Source organism: Cyprinus carpio, chromosome B4, assembly GCF_018340385.1.
Source record: "Cyprinus carpio isolate SPL01 chromosome B4, ASM1834038v1, whole genome shotgun sequence".
Lineage (NCBI taxonomy): Eukaryota > Metazoa > Chordata > Actinopteri > Cypriniformes > Cyprinidae > Cyprinus > Cyprinus carpio.
Genome location: NC_056600.1, coordinates 25,250,947 through 25,268,235, shown reverse-complemented (window position 1 = coordinate 25,268,235; position 17,289 = coordinate 25,250,947). Strand labels below are relative to the sequence as shown.

General features: G+C 39.4%; 2 protein-coding genes across 2 annotated transcripts; both read left to right on the top strand.

Annotated features, from left to right (window-relative positions):
• Positions 1 to 9,112: 9,112 nt before the first annotated feature.
• Positions 9,113 to 11,735, top strand: LOC122137064. Its single transcript, XM_042722462.1, has 4 exons — positions 9,113 to 9,201; positions 10,123 to 10,173; positions 10,394 to 10,447; positions 10,634 to 11,735. Exons 1-4 carry the CDS (start codon positions 9,129 to 9,131, stop codon positions 11,548 to 11,550), a joined length of 1,095 nt encoding a protein of 364 aa, XP_042578396.1. The 5' UTR covers positions 9,113 to 9,128; the 3' UTR covers positions 11,551 to 11,735.
• Positions 11,736 to 11,783: 48 nt separating this feature from the next.
• On the top strand, positions 11,784 to 14,219 carry LOC122137067. Its single transcript, XM_042722483.1, has 3 exons — positions 11,784 to 12,079; positions 12,365 to 13,611; positions 13,811 to 14,219. The coding sequence occupies exons 2-3, from the start codon at positions 13,034 to 13,036 to the stop codon at positions 14,025 to 14,027; spliced, it is 795 nt and encodes a 264-aa protein (XP_042578417.1). The 5' UTR covers positions 11,784 to 12,079; positions 12,365 to 13,033; the 3' UTR covers positions 14,028 to 14,219.
• Positions 14,220 to 17,289: the final 3,070 nt, after the last annotated feature.

The window sequence follows — 17,289 nt, the reverse complement described above, 5'->3', positions numbered from 1 at the left end:
AGCCCAAAAGTGTGGGTTGAGTGTGGGTTGGCCCACACAAAGCTGAGTGGGCCCCCAATGGGGCCAGTTGTGCCAATAAAATGCCCACAGGTATGTACACAGGGTGGGCTGGGTGTGGGCACAGTGGGGAGAGTGTGGGTACACTGTGGGCTGGGTGTGGGCACAGTAGGGAGAGCGTCGGTACACTGTGGGCTGGGTGTGGGCACAGTGGGGAGAGTGTGGGTACACTGTGGGCTGGGTGTGGGCATAATGGTGGAAGTGTGGGTACACTGTGGGCTGGCTGTGGGCACAGTGGGGAGAGTGTGGGTACACTTTGGGCTGGCTGTGGGCATAATGGTGGAAGTGTGGGTACACTGTGGGCTGGCTGTGGGCACAGTGGGGAGAGTGTGGGTACACTCTGGGCTGGCTGTGGGCACAGTAGGGAGAGTGTGGGTACACTGTGGGCTGGCTGTGGGCACAGTGGGGAGAGTGTGGGTACACTGTGGGCTGGGTGTGGGCATAATGGTGGAAGTGTGGATACACTGTGGGCTGGCTGTGGGCACAGTGGGGAGAGTGTGGGTACACTGTGGGCTGGCTGTGGGCATAATGGTGGAAGTGTGGGTACACTGTGGGCTGGCTGTGGGCATAATGGTGGAAGTGTGGGTACACTGTGGGCTGGCTGTGGGCATAATGGTGGAAGTGTGGGTACACTGTGGGCTGGCTGTGGGCACAGTGGGGGAGAGTGTGGGTACACTGTGGGCTGGGAGTGGGCATAATGGTGGAAGTGTGGGTACACTGTGGGCTGGATGTGGGCACAGTGGGGAGAGTGTGGGTACAATGTGGGCTGGGTGTGGGCATAATGGTGGAAGTGTGGGTACACTGTGGGCTGGGTGTGGGCATAATGGTGGAAGTGTGGGTACACTGTGGGCTGGGTGTGGGGCACAGTGGGGAGTCTGTGGGTACTCTGTGGGCTGGGAGTGGGCACAGTGGGGAGAGTGTGGGTACACTGTGGGCTGGGTGTGGGCATAATGGTGGAAGTGTGGGTACACTGTGGGCTGGGTGTGGGCACAGTGGGGAGTCTGTGGGTACTCTGTGGGCTGGCTGTGGGCATAATGGTGGAAGTGTGGGTACACTGTGGGCTGGGTGTGGGCACAGTGGGGTAGTCTGTGGGTACTCTGTGGGCTGGGTGTGGGCACAGTGGGGAGTTTGTGGGTACTCTGTGGGCTGGGTGTGGGCACAGTGGGGAGTCAAGGGGTACTCTGTGGGCTGGGTGTGGGCACAGTGGGGAGAGTGTGGGTACACTGTGGGCTGGGTGTGGGCACAGTGGGGAGTCTGTGGGTACTCTGTGGGCTGGGTGTGGGCACAGTGGGGAGAATGTGGGAATACTGTGGGCCAAAAGTATGCCCTCTCTTTGTCCTAAGTAGCATTCCAGCTGAAAATGTGTACCTAGGGCGCCAGCAGACCTTACAGTATGCCCAAACTTTGGAGGGAAATGTGGACATAAACCTGTGTAGGACCTTTGTGGCCTTAACAAATAAAACTTTAATCTGGAGAATGCTGCAATATAACTATTCAATCACATGCAGAACAATTATACGTTGAAAGTAGACGTAGTAAATTAAGAGTCATAAATTTCAAATACTTTGATTTATTCACGGTCATGTAAAAAATGCAGAAAAACACTGTTCAAAAGTTTAGGATAGGTAAGATTTGTAAATGTTTTTGAAACAAGTCTCTTATGCTCACCAAAAACTACATTTATTTGATAAGAAATACAGTTAAAGCAGTAACATTATGAAATATTACAACTTTAAATAACTGTTGTAATTAACAAAAAAAAAAAAAAAAAAAACTGTTTTACTATGTTTAATTTTCAGCAGCCATTACTCCAGTCTTCTGTGTCATACAATCCAAAATAAAATTATTCAAATATTCTGTTTTGGTGTTTAATAAACATTTTTTTTTATCATCTCAAAAACAGTTGTGCTGCTTCATTTTTGGAAACAGTAATATTTTTTTCAGGTTATTTTGAATAGAGCTTTTAAAAGAGCAGCATTTTTTTTATCAGTTTAATGCACCCTTGCTGAATACAAGTAATATTTTAAAGAAAAAAAAACTTTCTGACCCCAAACTATTGAACACTAGAATGTATTGAATAGATTTATAAAACAGAACAATGACCAATTATAACTACATCAGAACATTAAGTAGATATTATAGATAATTATCGATAAATCAATCCCCTAAGAGGCACCAGTAGAGCTCTGCCTGATCTCTGATCTTCTGGTTCTTCTGCTCCTTCCACTGTCCAAGTCTCTTACATTACGGAGCCACTTTAATAGAAGTCTCCATTTTAGATGCTATGGCCTGGCTGCTTTTCGTTCCAGCATCTACCTGAGAAAGAAAACAACAATTAAAATGTAAAAAAAATAATATAATAATAAAAAAAAAAAAAAAATATATATATATATATATATATATATATATATATATATATATATATATATATATATATATATATATATATATAAACCTAAACAAAGCCAAAGTTTCCACCTCAGGAAGTCTCCCAGGGCACTTATATTTTTGGTGGATGTTTTTTTAATGTTAAAAATAAATGTATTCTTTATTGATGGCAGAGATACACAGAGAGTGGCAGTGTGAATGAATACATGAGACAATGAGAGAGCAGTGCTTGATTGAGATTGAGAGTGAGATTAAGGGAAAACTGAATGAAAGTCTAAAATAATTCATTTACAACATTTTTAAATTTCAGTTCTAAACACGTTGACTCACAAACATACCCATATCCAATATGTGTGTGTTGTGTTAATTTTTTCCCAGTTCAACAACAGAAGGCATTATTGAGTACATAATTAAAAATGGTTTTAACACAAGGTTAAGTTATATTCTGGCAAAACACTGGAATATTACTAGGGGTGACCCTGAATTATCGACAATTCAATGCTTTGATAGGAGGAGCCCGATTCGACCAAAAATCTCACAGTCGAATATTCGCGGCTGTTATGATCATGCCAATTCGGCTATAAATGCTCAAATGTCTGATTTCACATAGAACTACCGGTTTTCTCCAAATAAGTTTATATTCAGCCTATTAAGATATTGCTGTAAATAAGATTCTGAAAAGAAGCTTTATATAAATATTTTAACGTGCATGATCAAATCCAACCACCCCTATAGATTTCAGTTTCTCTTAATATAATCCGAGACCGACAGAGAAGCATCTTGGCGGCAGAGATTTAAAACTTCAACAAGACTCAAGTTGATAAAGGCAGAGTGAAAGACTGGATTTCTTACAATCAGGTAGGGTACAACACGGGTGTGTGTTCACTTCTCACTGCTGTGTGTGTGCACTTGGATGGGTTAAATGCAGAGCACCAATTTCGAGTATGGGTTACCATCCTTGGCAAATGTCACGACTTTCTTTCACTTTTCATTTTACTGGTCATCAAAAATGCAGAACATTAATAACTACTGTCATATACATAACGTTATAATGAGAGCACTGTTGTAAAAAAAAAAAAAAAATATGTTCTTAGTTTTTCGCTGATGTTTTAATGTTAACTATCTTTTAATCAGAACATTGTTTTTGTATCCACGAGGCGTCCGTTTCACACTTTACCTGTGTGTTACCGTCAGTTATTATGGCTGTTGAATGTCTGAATGTCTATTTTGACCCCGCCCACAAACATATGATTTGACTATCAGTCGACTATCGGCAAGATTAGAAAATTCTAAGAAAATCCTTAGTCGGGGACACCCCTAAATATTACCACTTTTATAAACATATGTTAAGGTGTTCGCTGGGTTTGAGACTATGTCCCAAGAGTATGTCTGAGTCACAGATAAAAATAGCTTATTATTGTAATAAAGTAAGTAAGTAATACAGGTATAAGTAAATGATGATAGACCTTTTCATTTTTGGAAAAATGAGCCCTTTAAGAAATAACTAATGACTTTAACTTGATGCATGAATATGCAGCTTTAAATAAATTGAAGTGTACTTACATGACAAAAGATGCAGTGACCTGTTACTGGTGACTCTTTATCTGCATCTGACACAAACTAAATGGAGAAAAAGAGAGAAAATCAATTAATTTCAGTGAAATATTGCATATATCAAAACAAATTAAAATGTAATTTTATTTTGACACCTTTGAGAAGAGATCAGCGGTTTATCACTTACAACAGTGGTGTCCTGGAGGACCAGCATCCTGCAGAGTTTATCTCCAGTCTGTCCACACACCTGTCTGAAGTGTGTAGTGATCATGAAGACCTTGTTTAGCTGCTTCAGCAGTACAGGACTGGGGCTGGAGATTAACTCTGCAATCAGGACTAGATGGCCATCAATACTCAAAAGAGAAAAGACAAACATTATGTTAATGGTTTAAAACTAAAGTTGAAAGTAATTTAATATATGGTATATGGTTTAATATCTGAGAATGGAAAAGGGAGAAAAAAAAATTATCACTTAAATATTACATAGGTTTGTATGAATGAACATGCAAATTAACTATACAGTCAAGAGAAATCATAACTACATGAATAAGTTACCTTAATATTTTCTGGGCTATATTTTTACATTCACTACATATTTTCATAACTGATTGTTAAACTATTAATGGCTGATTACATCTGACAGTGATCATCTTTATGTGTACATACCATAGACTGTATAATACAGTAGGCTACGCTAACGACTCTCTCTCTCTCTCTCTCGCTCTCTCTCTCTCGGTGCTCGTGTGTGAGACGCGAAACTCTTCCTACAAATATATTTATAATCAGTTCTTTTTAAGTAACGTTAACATTAACATGACAGTAAAATGACAGTATCTTTGTAATAATCTTTAAGCGAATGTATATTGTTTGCGCAGCGGTCGTAACGTTATGTTCCCTGTCAGCGCGGAGTTTACCGAAGTCTATCAGTTATGAACAGCCATACATTAATGATAACGAGATTTAATAAGCGTGTGTAGCCGAGGTATTGTATTATGCTATATAAATCCTCGTTTATGTTGCTATTTAGGACTTTATAACAGAGACATTACGGACTTAACTCCATTAGACTATGTAGGCCTAACGTTACTGCTCGATGTTGAGTATTAAAACAACAAGACAGAAAAGGAAAATAAACCTAATTAACACCAAAATGGACGTTAAAACAAATTAATTTAATGAATTCATGTGCAATTTAAAAGGATATATTACCTGAGATTTTACGTTACCTCAGAAAATGATCTGAAGGGGCTAAATTAGGCAGCCGTTATAACCGTTGGTCATTTAAAAACGCCACAAGCAACACTGATAATCAAAATAAAATGTGTAATTTAATTCCTATTAATGAATTAATTCACAACTATTTTGACGAATTTTTACACATTGTAATGGAAAATTCAGAAATTAACTGAGAAATTTAAAAAGCTTACCTGGTTGAGCGGAGCTGGATGGTATCAGTTGAAGCCAGCTCATTAACTATGCAGAGTTCCAGCAGTCCCAGCTCTCATTGGCTAGAATTAATCACGTGCTGAAGAGCTGACGCTCCATTTAATGTATTATATTATTAAATATTACTTTTCATTTTTTCCTTTCAGAAATATTTAATAAATTATTACATCACTGTCCAATACCAGCAATAACAATGAATAAATTAACAAATCAGTCAATAATCTGTTTATTCACATGGTTTTATTTTGTCAAATAAATGAATGTTATTTGATAATAGCCTACAGGGTATTACAACAAAAACAATGTATACTGTTACAAATAACCGATTAATTAATTGTGTGTGTGTGTGTGTGTGTGTGTGTGTGTGTATATATATAGGCCTATATTAGTGTTTTTAAATGATTAATTACGATTAATCGTATCCAAAATAAGTTTTTTTTTTTTTTTTTTTTACATAATATATATGTGTGTTCTGTGTATATTTATTATGTATATATGTTTATCAGTTTGCACTGGCTACAAATATCTGCTCACATAAAATTCAAGGCATTGATGTTTGCCTACAAAACCACCACTGGCTCTGCACCCCTTTACCTAAATTCATTACTTCAGGCTTATGTGCCTCTAGAAGCTTGCGTTCTGCAAATGAACATCACTTTATTGTGCATCTCAAAGAGGCACAAAATCACTTTCACAGACTTTTAAATTAAATGTTCCCTCCTGGTGGAATGAGCTGCCCAACTAATCTTTACTCTTCAAGAATCGGCTAAAAACACATCTCTTCCATATTTATTTGACCCTCTAACTCTAGCACTCTCTATTCTAATTCTAATTCTATTCTTAAAAAAAACTTGTCCCTTTTAGACTTGCACTCTATTCATTTACTAACTTGTTTTCTCAAAATAAATAAATAAAATAACACTAACTGCTCTTTTCTTTTTGTATTCTATTTTCTTTTTATTTATTATACAATTAACAAAAAGCAAAAACGCCTCTCACACTAGTTTGCTCTATTCTTTTTCTATTCTATCTGATTTCTTATTATATTATAAAAAAAACTTTCTTCGTGTACTACGTTAAGCTAACTGAGACTTGTTATAGCGTTTGCTTGTTTTTGCTATTTTGTTTATTTTGATTGCTTCCATTGTCCTCATTTGTAAGTCACTTTGAATAAAAGCATCTGCTAAATGACCAAATGTAAATGTATATAAATTCAAACACATCCATGTATATATTTAATAAAAATATGTTATGTTTATATATTAAATATATTTATATATAAAATATAAGAATATGAATATATAAATGTTTATACACGTAAATATTTTTAATATGTACAGTAAAAATATATATATATATACTGTATGTGTGTGCATTTATATATACATATTTAAAATGCACACTACACATACATATATTATGCAATCAATGGCTATTAGTGCTGTCAAACAATTAATCGCTATTAATCGCATCCAAACTAATGGATGTGTGTGTATTTATATATACATAATAGATATACACATAACACACACACACCGCATATATTATATTTTTGTTGTGGACAATTTATTGCTTTCATTTTACTGTCATCATCACAGAAATCTATCCATGGGGCCCAGGGTGTTTTTTTTTTTTTTTTTTTTTTTGTGGGCACAGTGCGTTGCCCACACGAAACCCACATAGGGCCCACAATGGGCAAAACCGCTGTGGGCCCGCATGGGCTAACCCACAGGGGGCCCCAAGCGAGTTTAGTGTGGGCAAGCCCACAGTGGGCTTGCCCACACGAAACCCACATAGGGCCCACAATGGGCGAAACTGCTGTGGGCCCCACATGGGCTAACCCACTTGTTGCATGTTTGTTTTTGGTGTGTGTTTTGTCTTGGTTCAATGTTCCTTAGAAAACCCGCAGTGGGCCCGCGTGGGCATGTTTGCTGGGGAATATATCCTGCGGGTAAGAAGGAATATACAGCGCCCGTCTCAGCGTAGTTTTGAGGTGGCGTCCTCGGCTGTCCATCATGTAGACTTCTGCATCACCTCGGCGCTCTGCCACTCCTTTACACCTCGTGCCGTTAGCCAACTCCATGCAATGTGTCCCGGACTGGAACTCATCATCAAAACTTTTGAACTTTGCAATATCAGTGACGATATGCGAAGGTCTCGCTGTCCTTTGTCGCGCCCGCACTGACATTACATTGTCCTCAGCGGCTGGGGCACGCATCTTTTCGATGTCCTCGTAGCTTCGAAGCTTCGTTTTGAATTCGGCAAATGATATCGTCTCATCTGCTTGCGTTATATGGATGGCAATGTCTTTTAAAAGTCTCAGGAAGCCCCTTCAAAACCATAGCTATCAGCAACCCGTCACTCAAAGTCTCTCCAGCATTTCGTAATGCCGTGATAGCGTTTTCCGCTCGAATAACGTATTCAGTCACACTTTCGCTGCTTGATTTTTGAAGCGAGGTCAGTTCAGTATACAGGCTTATTACTCGTGGTTTTCCTTTACCTGCATAATAGTCTCTCTCAAAATCTTTAGCGCTGCACGTCCATCATCGGCTGCGTCTCGCATCACCAGCGATAAACTTTTATCGTCCAAGAATTGTATCAATTCTGCATATGCATCAGAATTTGCGGCAGCTTCCTCCGGTGTCTCAACACCCTCGGGCTTCATAGTGATAATCCATTTCAGCCCTTGCAGTCGGAGGTGGCCCCAAAAACTTTATCTCCCAGAGTTCATAATTTCTCTCATCCCCGTCAAACAAAAGCCGCGACCAGCGACCGCTATGTTCTGACGATCTTCTCGCGTTACTCATGGTGCTACTTCAGCACGCTATAAAACAAACAAACGCGGTGTATCTCTGGGCCCATAACCTGTTAACAGAGTCGACGCAACGACTTGACTGACTTCGAACGCACAGCAAACAGCTGCGCTCACTCAAGGTGATTTTTATTGAAACATTACAGGTACACACCCACATTAACAATCAATCACAGTTGTTCCATCATTCAATCAAATAAACAAAACAAAAACAAAACTACAATTTGAGAGCACATAGTTAACAAACACTGTGAGGTAAAGTATCAGCAAACGTTTGTTTTTGACAACTGTTCTCAAGTTTATTATATATTCACAACTATTATTTATCTGTAAATGGTCTAGACGAAGTAATTGTCACTGAATATTTTTATTTATTTTTATATTTGTGAACCTGGCAGACGAAAGTACGACATTGAAGCTCTCCACAGTTTAGTTCTAATCTAGTTCTTCACAGATTAGTTTGCTTGCTAGTATTTAAATAAACTCGGTCTCATTGATAAGATTCAAACTTTTTTTTTTCTTAGTGAAACTGATCAAATTATAGCCTGTATTCTACTGTCATGATTGTCACTAGAACATGCCCAACTCATACTGCTATCACCGCTTGCCAGAGGCTGAGAATGTCCAGCACTAGAGTTATCTTGCTACGTTTTTATTGTGAAGATGTTAACGCATGTATTTCCGAAGTGAAGTGAAACAATGTTGACTGGGCATAGCGCTATATTTTTTCTGATCTGTTTTTCTCCCTTCCTTCAGGATGTCTGTCTCTGTAAAGGAGCTGTGTGAATTGATTAATGTTAGCTATGATAGGGCTGTTATTGAGGCGATTGCGAGGGCAAACAATTAAGTCTACATTGTATTCATTACTGAAATGTTAACTAGTTTTCCTCTCTGTCATTTAGATTCACTTGAAAGTGACAGTTCTCAGACAGCTGCCAATGAGGGTAGGTACTTTAGGCTTAAATTATTTTCTCCCAGTAGCAGCTACCTATACAGTAACCTAAAGCCTATTGATGTGTTGCACATTAAGATGAAAGCTTGTCACACATGTTATTTTGGTTCCCTTGATCCAAGAAACTGCTGTTGCATTTCTAAGTACTAACCCATCAAATTGTATGTGGCTAACTTAAAACATTTTAAAGGGATAGTTCACCCAAAAATGATATTTAAGCCATGATTTACTCACCCTCAAGCCGTTCGAGATGCATTATGTCAATCTTTTTTCAGACAAACACACTTTCAGTTATTTTAGAAAATGTCTTCAATCTTTCAGTGGTTATAATGTCAAGTTATGGGGTTCACATCGTTGAAGTCCCAAAATGTGCATGCATCCTTCACAAAAGTAATCCATCTGGCTCCAGGGGGATAAACAAAGGCCTTCTGAGGGTAATCCGTGCGGTTTTGTCGTTTTGCGCACCGACCGCCACCGGAAGCCAGTTATTTTCGTTTATAAAGTTTTAAATATGTATATTTTTATGACAAAACCGCACGGATTACCCTCAGAAGGCCTTCGTTTATCCCCCTGGAGCCGGATGGATTATTTTTGTGAAGGATGCAGGCACATTTTCGGACTTGAAGCAGCCGGAACCCATTGCTTCACATTATAACCACTGAAAGATCTAAGACATTTTCTAAAATAACTGAAAATGTGTTCGTCTGAAAAAAGATGCATCTCGAACGGCTTGAGGGTGAGTAAATCATGGCTTAAATATCATTTTTGGGCGTACTATCCCTTTAATCACAGAGAATTCAAAATGTATAGTTACTGTGCTGGTCAAAGCTACTGATGCAAGCTCAGTTCTGAATTATTCAAACATTGTAGGCTATTCAGTGTGCTAAATGCATTTTATCTTTATTGTTGTTAGATTCTCTGGAAAGTGATAAAGAAAATCATTCCGAAATAGCTGCCAGTGAGGGTAAGTATTATTCTTTTCTTTTTTATTCTTCTCAGATTAGACTATAATAAAGCCTCCACCTCACATTAGTTTTGAGTAGGACTTAAAGACTAAAGCCCATTACTAATTACAAATCTAGCATATTTAATCGATTAACAGTCAAAATGAATGCAATCTTATATCTGAATGATGTGAACAGTGCATTCGTTGTACTAAATGTGTTCCTTTTTATTATTTTAAGACTCACTTGAACACGATCCAGAAAATGAGCCGGATTACACACCTGTCAATGAAGGTGAGTAACTTATTGTTGTTATTTTTTTTATTTTTGTGTGATATTATTGGGCTTGGGCTCATGCGCATGCGCACACACACACACACACACACACAAATATTTTATCATGATGATGAGAAACCATGTAAGAGAAATGTGCATTTGTAGAACATCATTTTTATTTTATTTTTATTTTAATCATATGAGGTGCCATTGGTAATCGGGGAAGGTCAAGGAAGAGGGCCAACCCAGACACTTGGAAGGGTAACATCCAGAAAAGGAAAAGAATGAGGGGCCAATCTTATCTTGGACAGAAAAAAAATGAATTTGTCATCAAAGAAGAAAGAAAAATGGGCGGCCGGTGCCAATCTGTGTCCTGCAAGAAATCAAGCAAACTACACTGCTCCGAAATTGATGAAGGGAAGAGGGAGGAAATTTTCAAGTATTTTTGGGGGAAATTGGAATGGAAAGAGAGGAGAATGTATGTGAAAACATCGGTGGAGGTGAGTGATGTCAAGCGGCGCCGGACAAAAGCGGTTCAATCTCGGAGGTCAGCATCTCTCTTTTGTTGTTTATGTGTAGATGATAAAAGGCTCAGAGTTTGTCAAAGGATGTTCCTGTCTACACTTGGCATCAAGCAGTGGACTTTTTTAAAGTGGGTTGGGAGAAGAGGGGAAAGTCCTGAGAAGATGGTGAGAGTGAGTGTAAGGACAGAGGAGCAGGACTTCCTAAAGACCTTCCTTCTGGATCTGCCAAAAGTTCGCTACTGCAGGTCCTCCTCATCAAAGATGTACCTGGAGCCTTTCTTCAAGTCCATCAGTCATCTCCACACACAGTTTAAGCAATCATGTGCAGACCACAGCATCCAGCCTCTGTCACGGCAAGTATTCACTAACACCTTCAACGATTTAAATCTTTCTCTGTTCCATCCGAAGAAAGATCAGTGTGACACTTGCTGTGCCTTCAAAGCTGGGAACATCGAGGCTGCCGTGTGGGAGGAACACTGTGTTAAAAAGGACGATGCACAAGCAGAAAAGGTAAAGGACAAACAACTTGCAAACAACACCACCTTGGTTGCATGTGTCACGGGTGACAAGAACACTCAGCGAGCGGAACCCTCTTGACGAGTCACGAGTTTCCCGAGGGAACGATTTGTGTGCGACACATCCCACTCCGGTTCCGGGTGCCGGCAGAAACATTGTCCGGCCTGATTAGCGCTAATGCACTGCAGGTGCGAGAGAGAGAGGAGCGGCGTGCACATAGGCTTCCTGCTTTACAAGCAAAGGATAAAAGGGCTATTCAGAGAAGTTTTGGCGCAGTGGGTTTTTTTGTATTGTGTTTGGGCTTTGGGTTGCTCAGAGAAGTTATTTGGGTGTAAAGGTTTTTCTATTGAAGTCTGCTGGAACAGAGTTCATCTGTAGGAATCTGCTGGGCTGATTTATCGATTGGATTTGCACTGTGAAGGGAGAGAGAAAGATAAGTGAATTGATTTCATCTTACAAACATTTGAAAAGCTTGAAGAGGATACAGTGAATGTAAATCTGACTGTTGGGGAAGCTATGTGTTTCAGAATGTGCTGAAGAGAAATTGAGGATTGAATATCCCCCACGGGAGTGTAACGAATGGATTGAGACCTCTGATCAGCCTTACCATGTGAGTGAATTGCAGTGCTTTTGCCCTATTGTTACACATTGATTCATTGCTGTGGATTTGTGGTGAACACGAGTGTGGTGTGCTTTTGCTGAGAAGTAGTCCCAACCCCTGCTTACACGTTTGTGAAAAGTTATGATACCTGCTCTCCATTAGAATCCCAGAGTGATACAGCTGAGCGGGTGAGGTATCTTGCGCTATCCTCTCTTGGGTTGTCTGAGCTCTGAGTACTATATTGCCGCGCTGAGATTTCCTCTTTAAACCACTCTCTCTGTTTGCGAGCCCTAGGAAGGAACATATTGCTGTGGGAATGCCCTTACCTGTCTATTTACTGCCTGAGTGCTGGAAGTATGCAGCATCACTGCTGAAGTAAGCTTTTAAGCCACTGTCTCACTCACGTGCACCGACGGCAGTATCCTGTACTGAGAAGACTTCTTACCTCCCTACGTACCGTCTGGAAGTATGCAGCATTGCTGAGGAAGCAAGCTTTTAAATTACTCTTTCTCTAATGTGCCCTGACGAAAGTATTCTGTACTGCGAGGGATGCTTACCTGTCTACTCACGGAGTCCTGAAGAATGCAGCATTGCTGGTGAAGTAAGCTTTAAAACCACTGTCTCCCTACTGTGTATTGACGCAAGTATCCTTGACTGAGAAGTATCCTTATCTGTAGACTCACTGCCTGAGTCTTGAAGAGAGCTGCCCTATTGGTGAAGTCGCTATCTGGGCAAAACTGCGACGTACGATCAGTACCTATCCGTAGCTGAAGAAAACCTAGAGGACACTGAAGTCTATCACGCTTGTGCTCACTGATATATTGTGCTCAAAGATTGTTATTCCTTTTGAAGTTACCTCTTGTCTGCGTTGTCCATCTGTTGCGGACCTGTGGTGTCGGCTCCTCACGGTGGGGTCTAAGTTAGGGGTGGCTGGTCATCCAAGTCCACCCCGGTGACACATGCATGGATCTGCAGGGCCTTCTCCTGTGCCCAAAGCTTCAAGCGTCTGCCCTGTACTACAAAATGAAGCTTGGTGTCCATAATTTTACCATCTACAATATGGCATCACATGACGCAAAAAATTACCTTTGGCATGAGGGTGAAGCTGGGGTCTCTGCCAACGAGTTCACCTCCTGCATTGTGGATTACCTTGAAGCACACCCCACTTACAATGAATTCATCCTTTGGAGTGATGGGTGTGGCTATCAAAACAGAAATCTGGTCCTGAGCAATGCCCTCTTAAAGTTTGCTACTGAGAAAAAGAAACGTGTGACACAGAAGTACCTTGAAAGAGGTCACACACAAATGGAATGTGACTCTGTGCACAGTGTGATTGAGAGGAAGTTGAGAAACCGTGACATACATGTTCCAGCTGAGTATGCTGCAGTTATTCGAGGAGCTCGTTCCAGTCCAAAACCATACGAGGTGAAGTATGTTGGTTACAGCTTTTTCCAAGACTTCAGCAAAGTCAACATCTGTAAGTCAGTCCGACCTGGTAGCAAAGTTGGAGATCCTATGGTGCATGACCTTCGAGCAGTCAGGTGTGGGTTGTGTGTGGGGTGTGTTTTTTTTTTTTTTTTTTTTTTTTTTTTTAAACACACTTTTTCACAAATACATGAAACATTAGCCATATATTAAAATATTTGGTTTCATAAATCTAAACATGCTTTTGCTTCCCTCTTATCTCTGTGACCTATGTCCCCCGACACCCCTCCCCCTTTTCTTTAATCTATCTATTAGATACAATGTGGATGGCAGTATGGAGTTTAAATTACTACACTCTGACAACTGGCAACCCTTCACATCCCCATCCCTGATGAAGACGTGTGTCATCGTGGCCCCACTCTATACATCCGTCCCAAAAATTAAAGCCCTGATGTTCAAGCACCTTCAAGAACTGAAACATGTTTTACACAAGGACTTTCATCCATTTTACAATGCACTTCACCATGAGTGATGCAATTTCACTACCTGGATGAATGGGCTGTCCTGACTTACTGATTAATTTATTAATTAAATGTTCGATTTATTGTGTATTGTCATGTAATTTTTTTTTTATGTGCATGTTTTAAAATGACTTGGTCTTATCTGTTGAAATTTTTGGAATTCCTATCAGCCAATTCTGACCGGAAAGACATGATTAAAATCTTGCATTAAAGGGATAGTTCACACAAAAATGAAAATTATGTCATCATTTACTCACCCTCAAGTTGTTTCAAACCTGTATGAATTTCTTTTTTTCTGAAAAGAAATTTTGAAAAATGTCTGTAACCAAACAGTTGACGGACCCCATTGACTTCCATAGTAATTTTTTTTCCTGCTATGGAAGTTAGTGGGGTCCATCAACTGTTTGGTTACAGACATTTTTCAAAATATCTTATTTTGTGTTCAGCAGAAAAAAGAAATTCATACAGGTTTGAAACAACTTGAGGGTGAGTAAATTATGACAGAATTTTCATTTTTGGGTGAACTATCCCTTTAAGGCCTGTTGCTATTTTATAATTCCACCTGTAATGTCAGTATTGAGTCTGATTAGTTGGTATTGCTTGAATCACCTGAAGAATAAACATGAACTGTTTACTGGAACTGCATCTTCATTTTCACTTTTCTTTTCTGCAATACATTGCCAAATAAACATAGCCTGGTGAGACAATGATTTTCATTCATCGAGGTAAACGTTTCCCCCCTGACGCCAGACGTACGTCTAGGAGTGACAAAATTACGGTAGGACCGTGCAAACAAAGTATCTGTCTAGCATTACCATGTCAGTGTATTGATTCATTGTCCCTTCATAGTTTGCAAGAGACATTTAATAAATTTATAATTAATATTAAATAAACTAAGCGTATTTCATAAACTAATCAACTAATAAACTAAGACGTAGGCTATTTAATAAACTGAGCGTATTCATTTGTCAATATGAAACGCGACTTGGCCATTCTAATTAATGATCGGAAGAACGCGTATCGACCACCGTTACTGTAAAATATGCACGTATGTCCATTTAAACTCAATTTTGGTCAAATGTGGATTATATCATTACACTGGCAAGAATATGGTTACATGTAAAGATACCGTACCAAGTATGACAACGCTACATTCAACTGCTTTTGAAATACCGTGTTTTTTCACTTCCTGAAAAGTAACCGTTTTGGACATACGTGAGTTTCATCGGGCAGCGACGATGTATAAGTTTGAAGATTCTTGCTTGAAACATTTCTTCCAATCAATTCTTTGTCAAACAAATCATTCTTGTTATAGAAATCATGTGCAAAATTATACTCTGCAAGAGCGGGAAAATTCGGTCCATGTGACCATGTGGGTTGTGTCCAAAAGCAGAGTTTAAATACTCAGTACACCATCAAATCATGCTTTTAGCTTTGGCTCTTAGTCATGCCTTTTAGCCATGCTTTTTGCCATCACTTATTGCGTTCTTTGAGCACTGTTCCAGTGTGCTTCGGCCTGCACGTCCACTGTTACTTAGCCATGATGAGAAGAAAGACCATCTAGTCTCATTACTTCTATTACTTTAGTTTATTTTCTTTCCATTCTGAGTTTCGTGTTCTGAGTTAAGTTTTTGCCACAAAGCCATGTTGTTCTCTGAGATTGCACTCGCATCAAAACTTCAACCAGCCCACAACTCTGCAGCTTCAGCCAATGCTTAAGACTTCACTACAAATGACTACTGAGCCTCCAGCTAATCAGCAACCTCTGGACACCCCTTTCTGCAACGAATCCCTTGACACAAAGGCAAAGCAAGTACAACCTCCAGATTCTAGCTGAACTGGTGCATTAAATATAAATTTTAACCTCACTGAGAAACTCAATGCGAGGGTTAAGTGATTGATGGTTGTTCAGGTCTATGCAATTGCACATATTGCTGTAAACTTGAGATTTCACTCGTTCTTTCCTCACTTTCTCTCTCTTTCTGCAAATTGTGTGCATGCATGTGTTCATATAAGGCCTTAAAAAGTCTTATATTGTACAAAAAAAGTCTTAATTATGATTTTTCTATTTTGCTATGGGAAGACCAGAATTGCAATATGGCTGAATATGATGATTACACTTCAAAAGGCTATGATTTCATTAAATAAACAGTGCTACACGTTCAAAGTCTGTTGCTGTGCTGCTTTGTGTACTGCCCATACCAGGGAAACAGTTATAAGTCTGCCAAAAGTGCCACCTGCTGGCAGAGAATGAGTGAGCATTTTTAATAAGACTGTTGTTTTGTTCAGAGTTCAGACCAATGTGAAAATCTACCCATATTTTTTACACTGCAAACATGCAGAGCTTTAAATGTGAACTAATGTATTGGTAAGAAGACAATGGATTATAAAAATCTAAACAGTTGGGTGTGCGATATATATGGTCTATAACAATATTGTAATTGTTGTTTAAACAATGTGCGATTTGACATTATTGAGGATTATGTGAAAAGCAAACAAAACACACCTAGTGCACGTATACATAGCATAGTAAGTTAAAGGGATACTCCACCCCAAAATGAAAAATTTTGTCATTAATCACTTAACCCCATGTCACTCCACACCGGAAAAAGCTTACTTTTTATTCAAGAATTTGCCTCGTCTCTCTCTCTCTGCATCAGCGCAGTGGACACAAACTACATACAATATTCTGTGTCTGCCGCACCACAAGGAAGCGATGTTTTTTTTCTAATCGAAGTGTAAATGCACGTAGAAAATGTATCGCGGTTGACAGAAAAGTGTACGTAGTTTTCATCCAGCGTTATTCTCCACTGCTGACGCGGAGAGACAGAGAGGAGGCAAATTCTTGAATAAAATCATTATTTTTATTTTCTTTGCATACATAAAGTGTTCTTGTCGCTTCATAACATTCAGATTGAACCACTGATGCCAGATGGAGTACTCTGACAATGTCTTTCATATTTTTCTGGACCTTGACAGTGTAATTTATCAGGTAGTCAATGGGACAGTCACAAGACTCCTGGATTTCATCTAAAATATCTTAAATTGGGTTCCGAAGATGAATGAGCTTTTATGGGTCTGGAACAACATGGGGGTAAGTGATTAATGCCAAAATTTTCATTTTGGGCTGGAGTAACCCTTTAACATAGGTTAAACTAGTGCGTATATGCATTTAGAGTGCCTTCTTTCACTGCATGAATCAGTCTATGAATCAGAAAATGTATATATTTATATAATTTCATAATAAACGAATGGCTCATTTCCACTGAGCGG

Coding starts and splice junctions, on each gene's coding strand:
- LOC122137067 (XM_042722483.1), top strand. CDS start 13,034: ATGGATCTGCAGGGCCTTCTCCTGTGCCCAAAGCTTCAAGCGTCTGCC. Junction 13,612..13,810: donor CATGACCTTCGAGCAGTCAG/GTGTGGGTTGTG, acceptor TCTATCTATTAG/ATACAATGTGGATGGCAGTA.
- LOC122137064 (XM_042722462.1), top strand. CDS start 9,129: ATGTTAACTAGTTTTCCTCTCTGTCATTTAGATTCACTTGAAAGTGAC. Junction 9,202..10,122: donor TCAGACAGCTGCCAATGAGG/GTAGGTACTTTA, acceptor TATTGTTGTTAG/ATTCTCTGGAAAGTGATAAA. Junction 10,174..10,393: donor CGAAATAGCTGCCAGTGAGG/GTAAGTATTATT, acceptor TATTATTTTAAG/ACTCACTTGAACACGATCCA.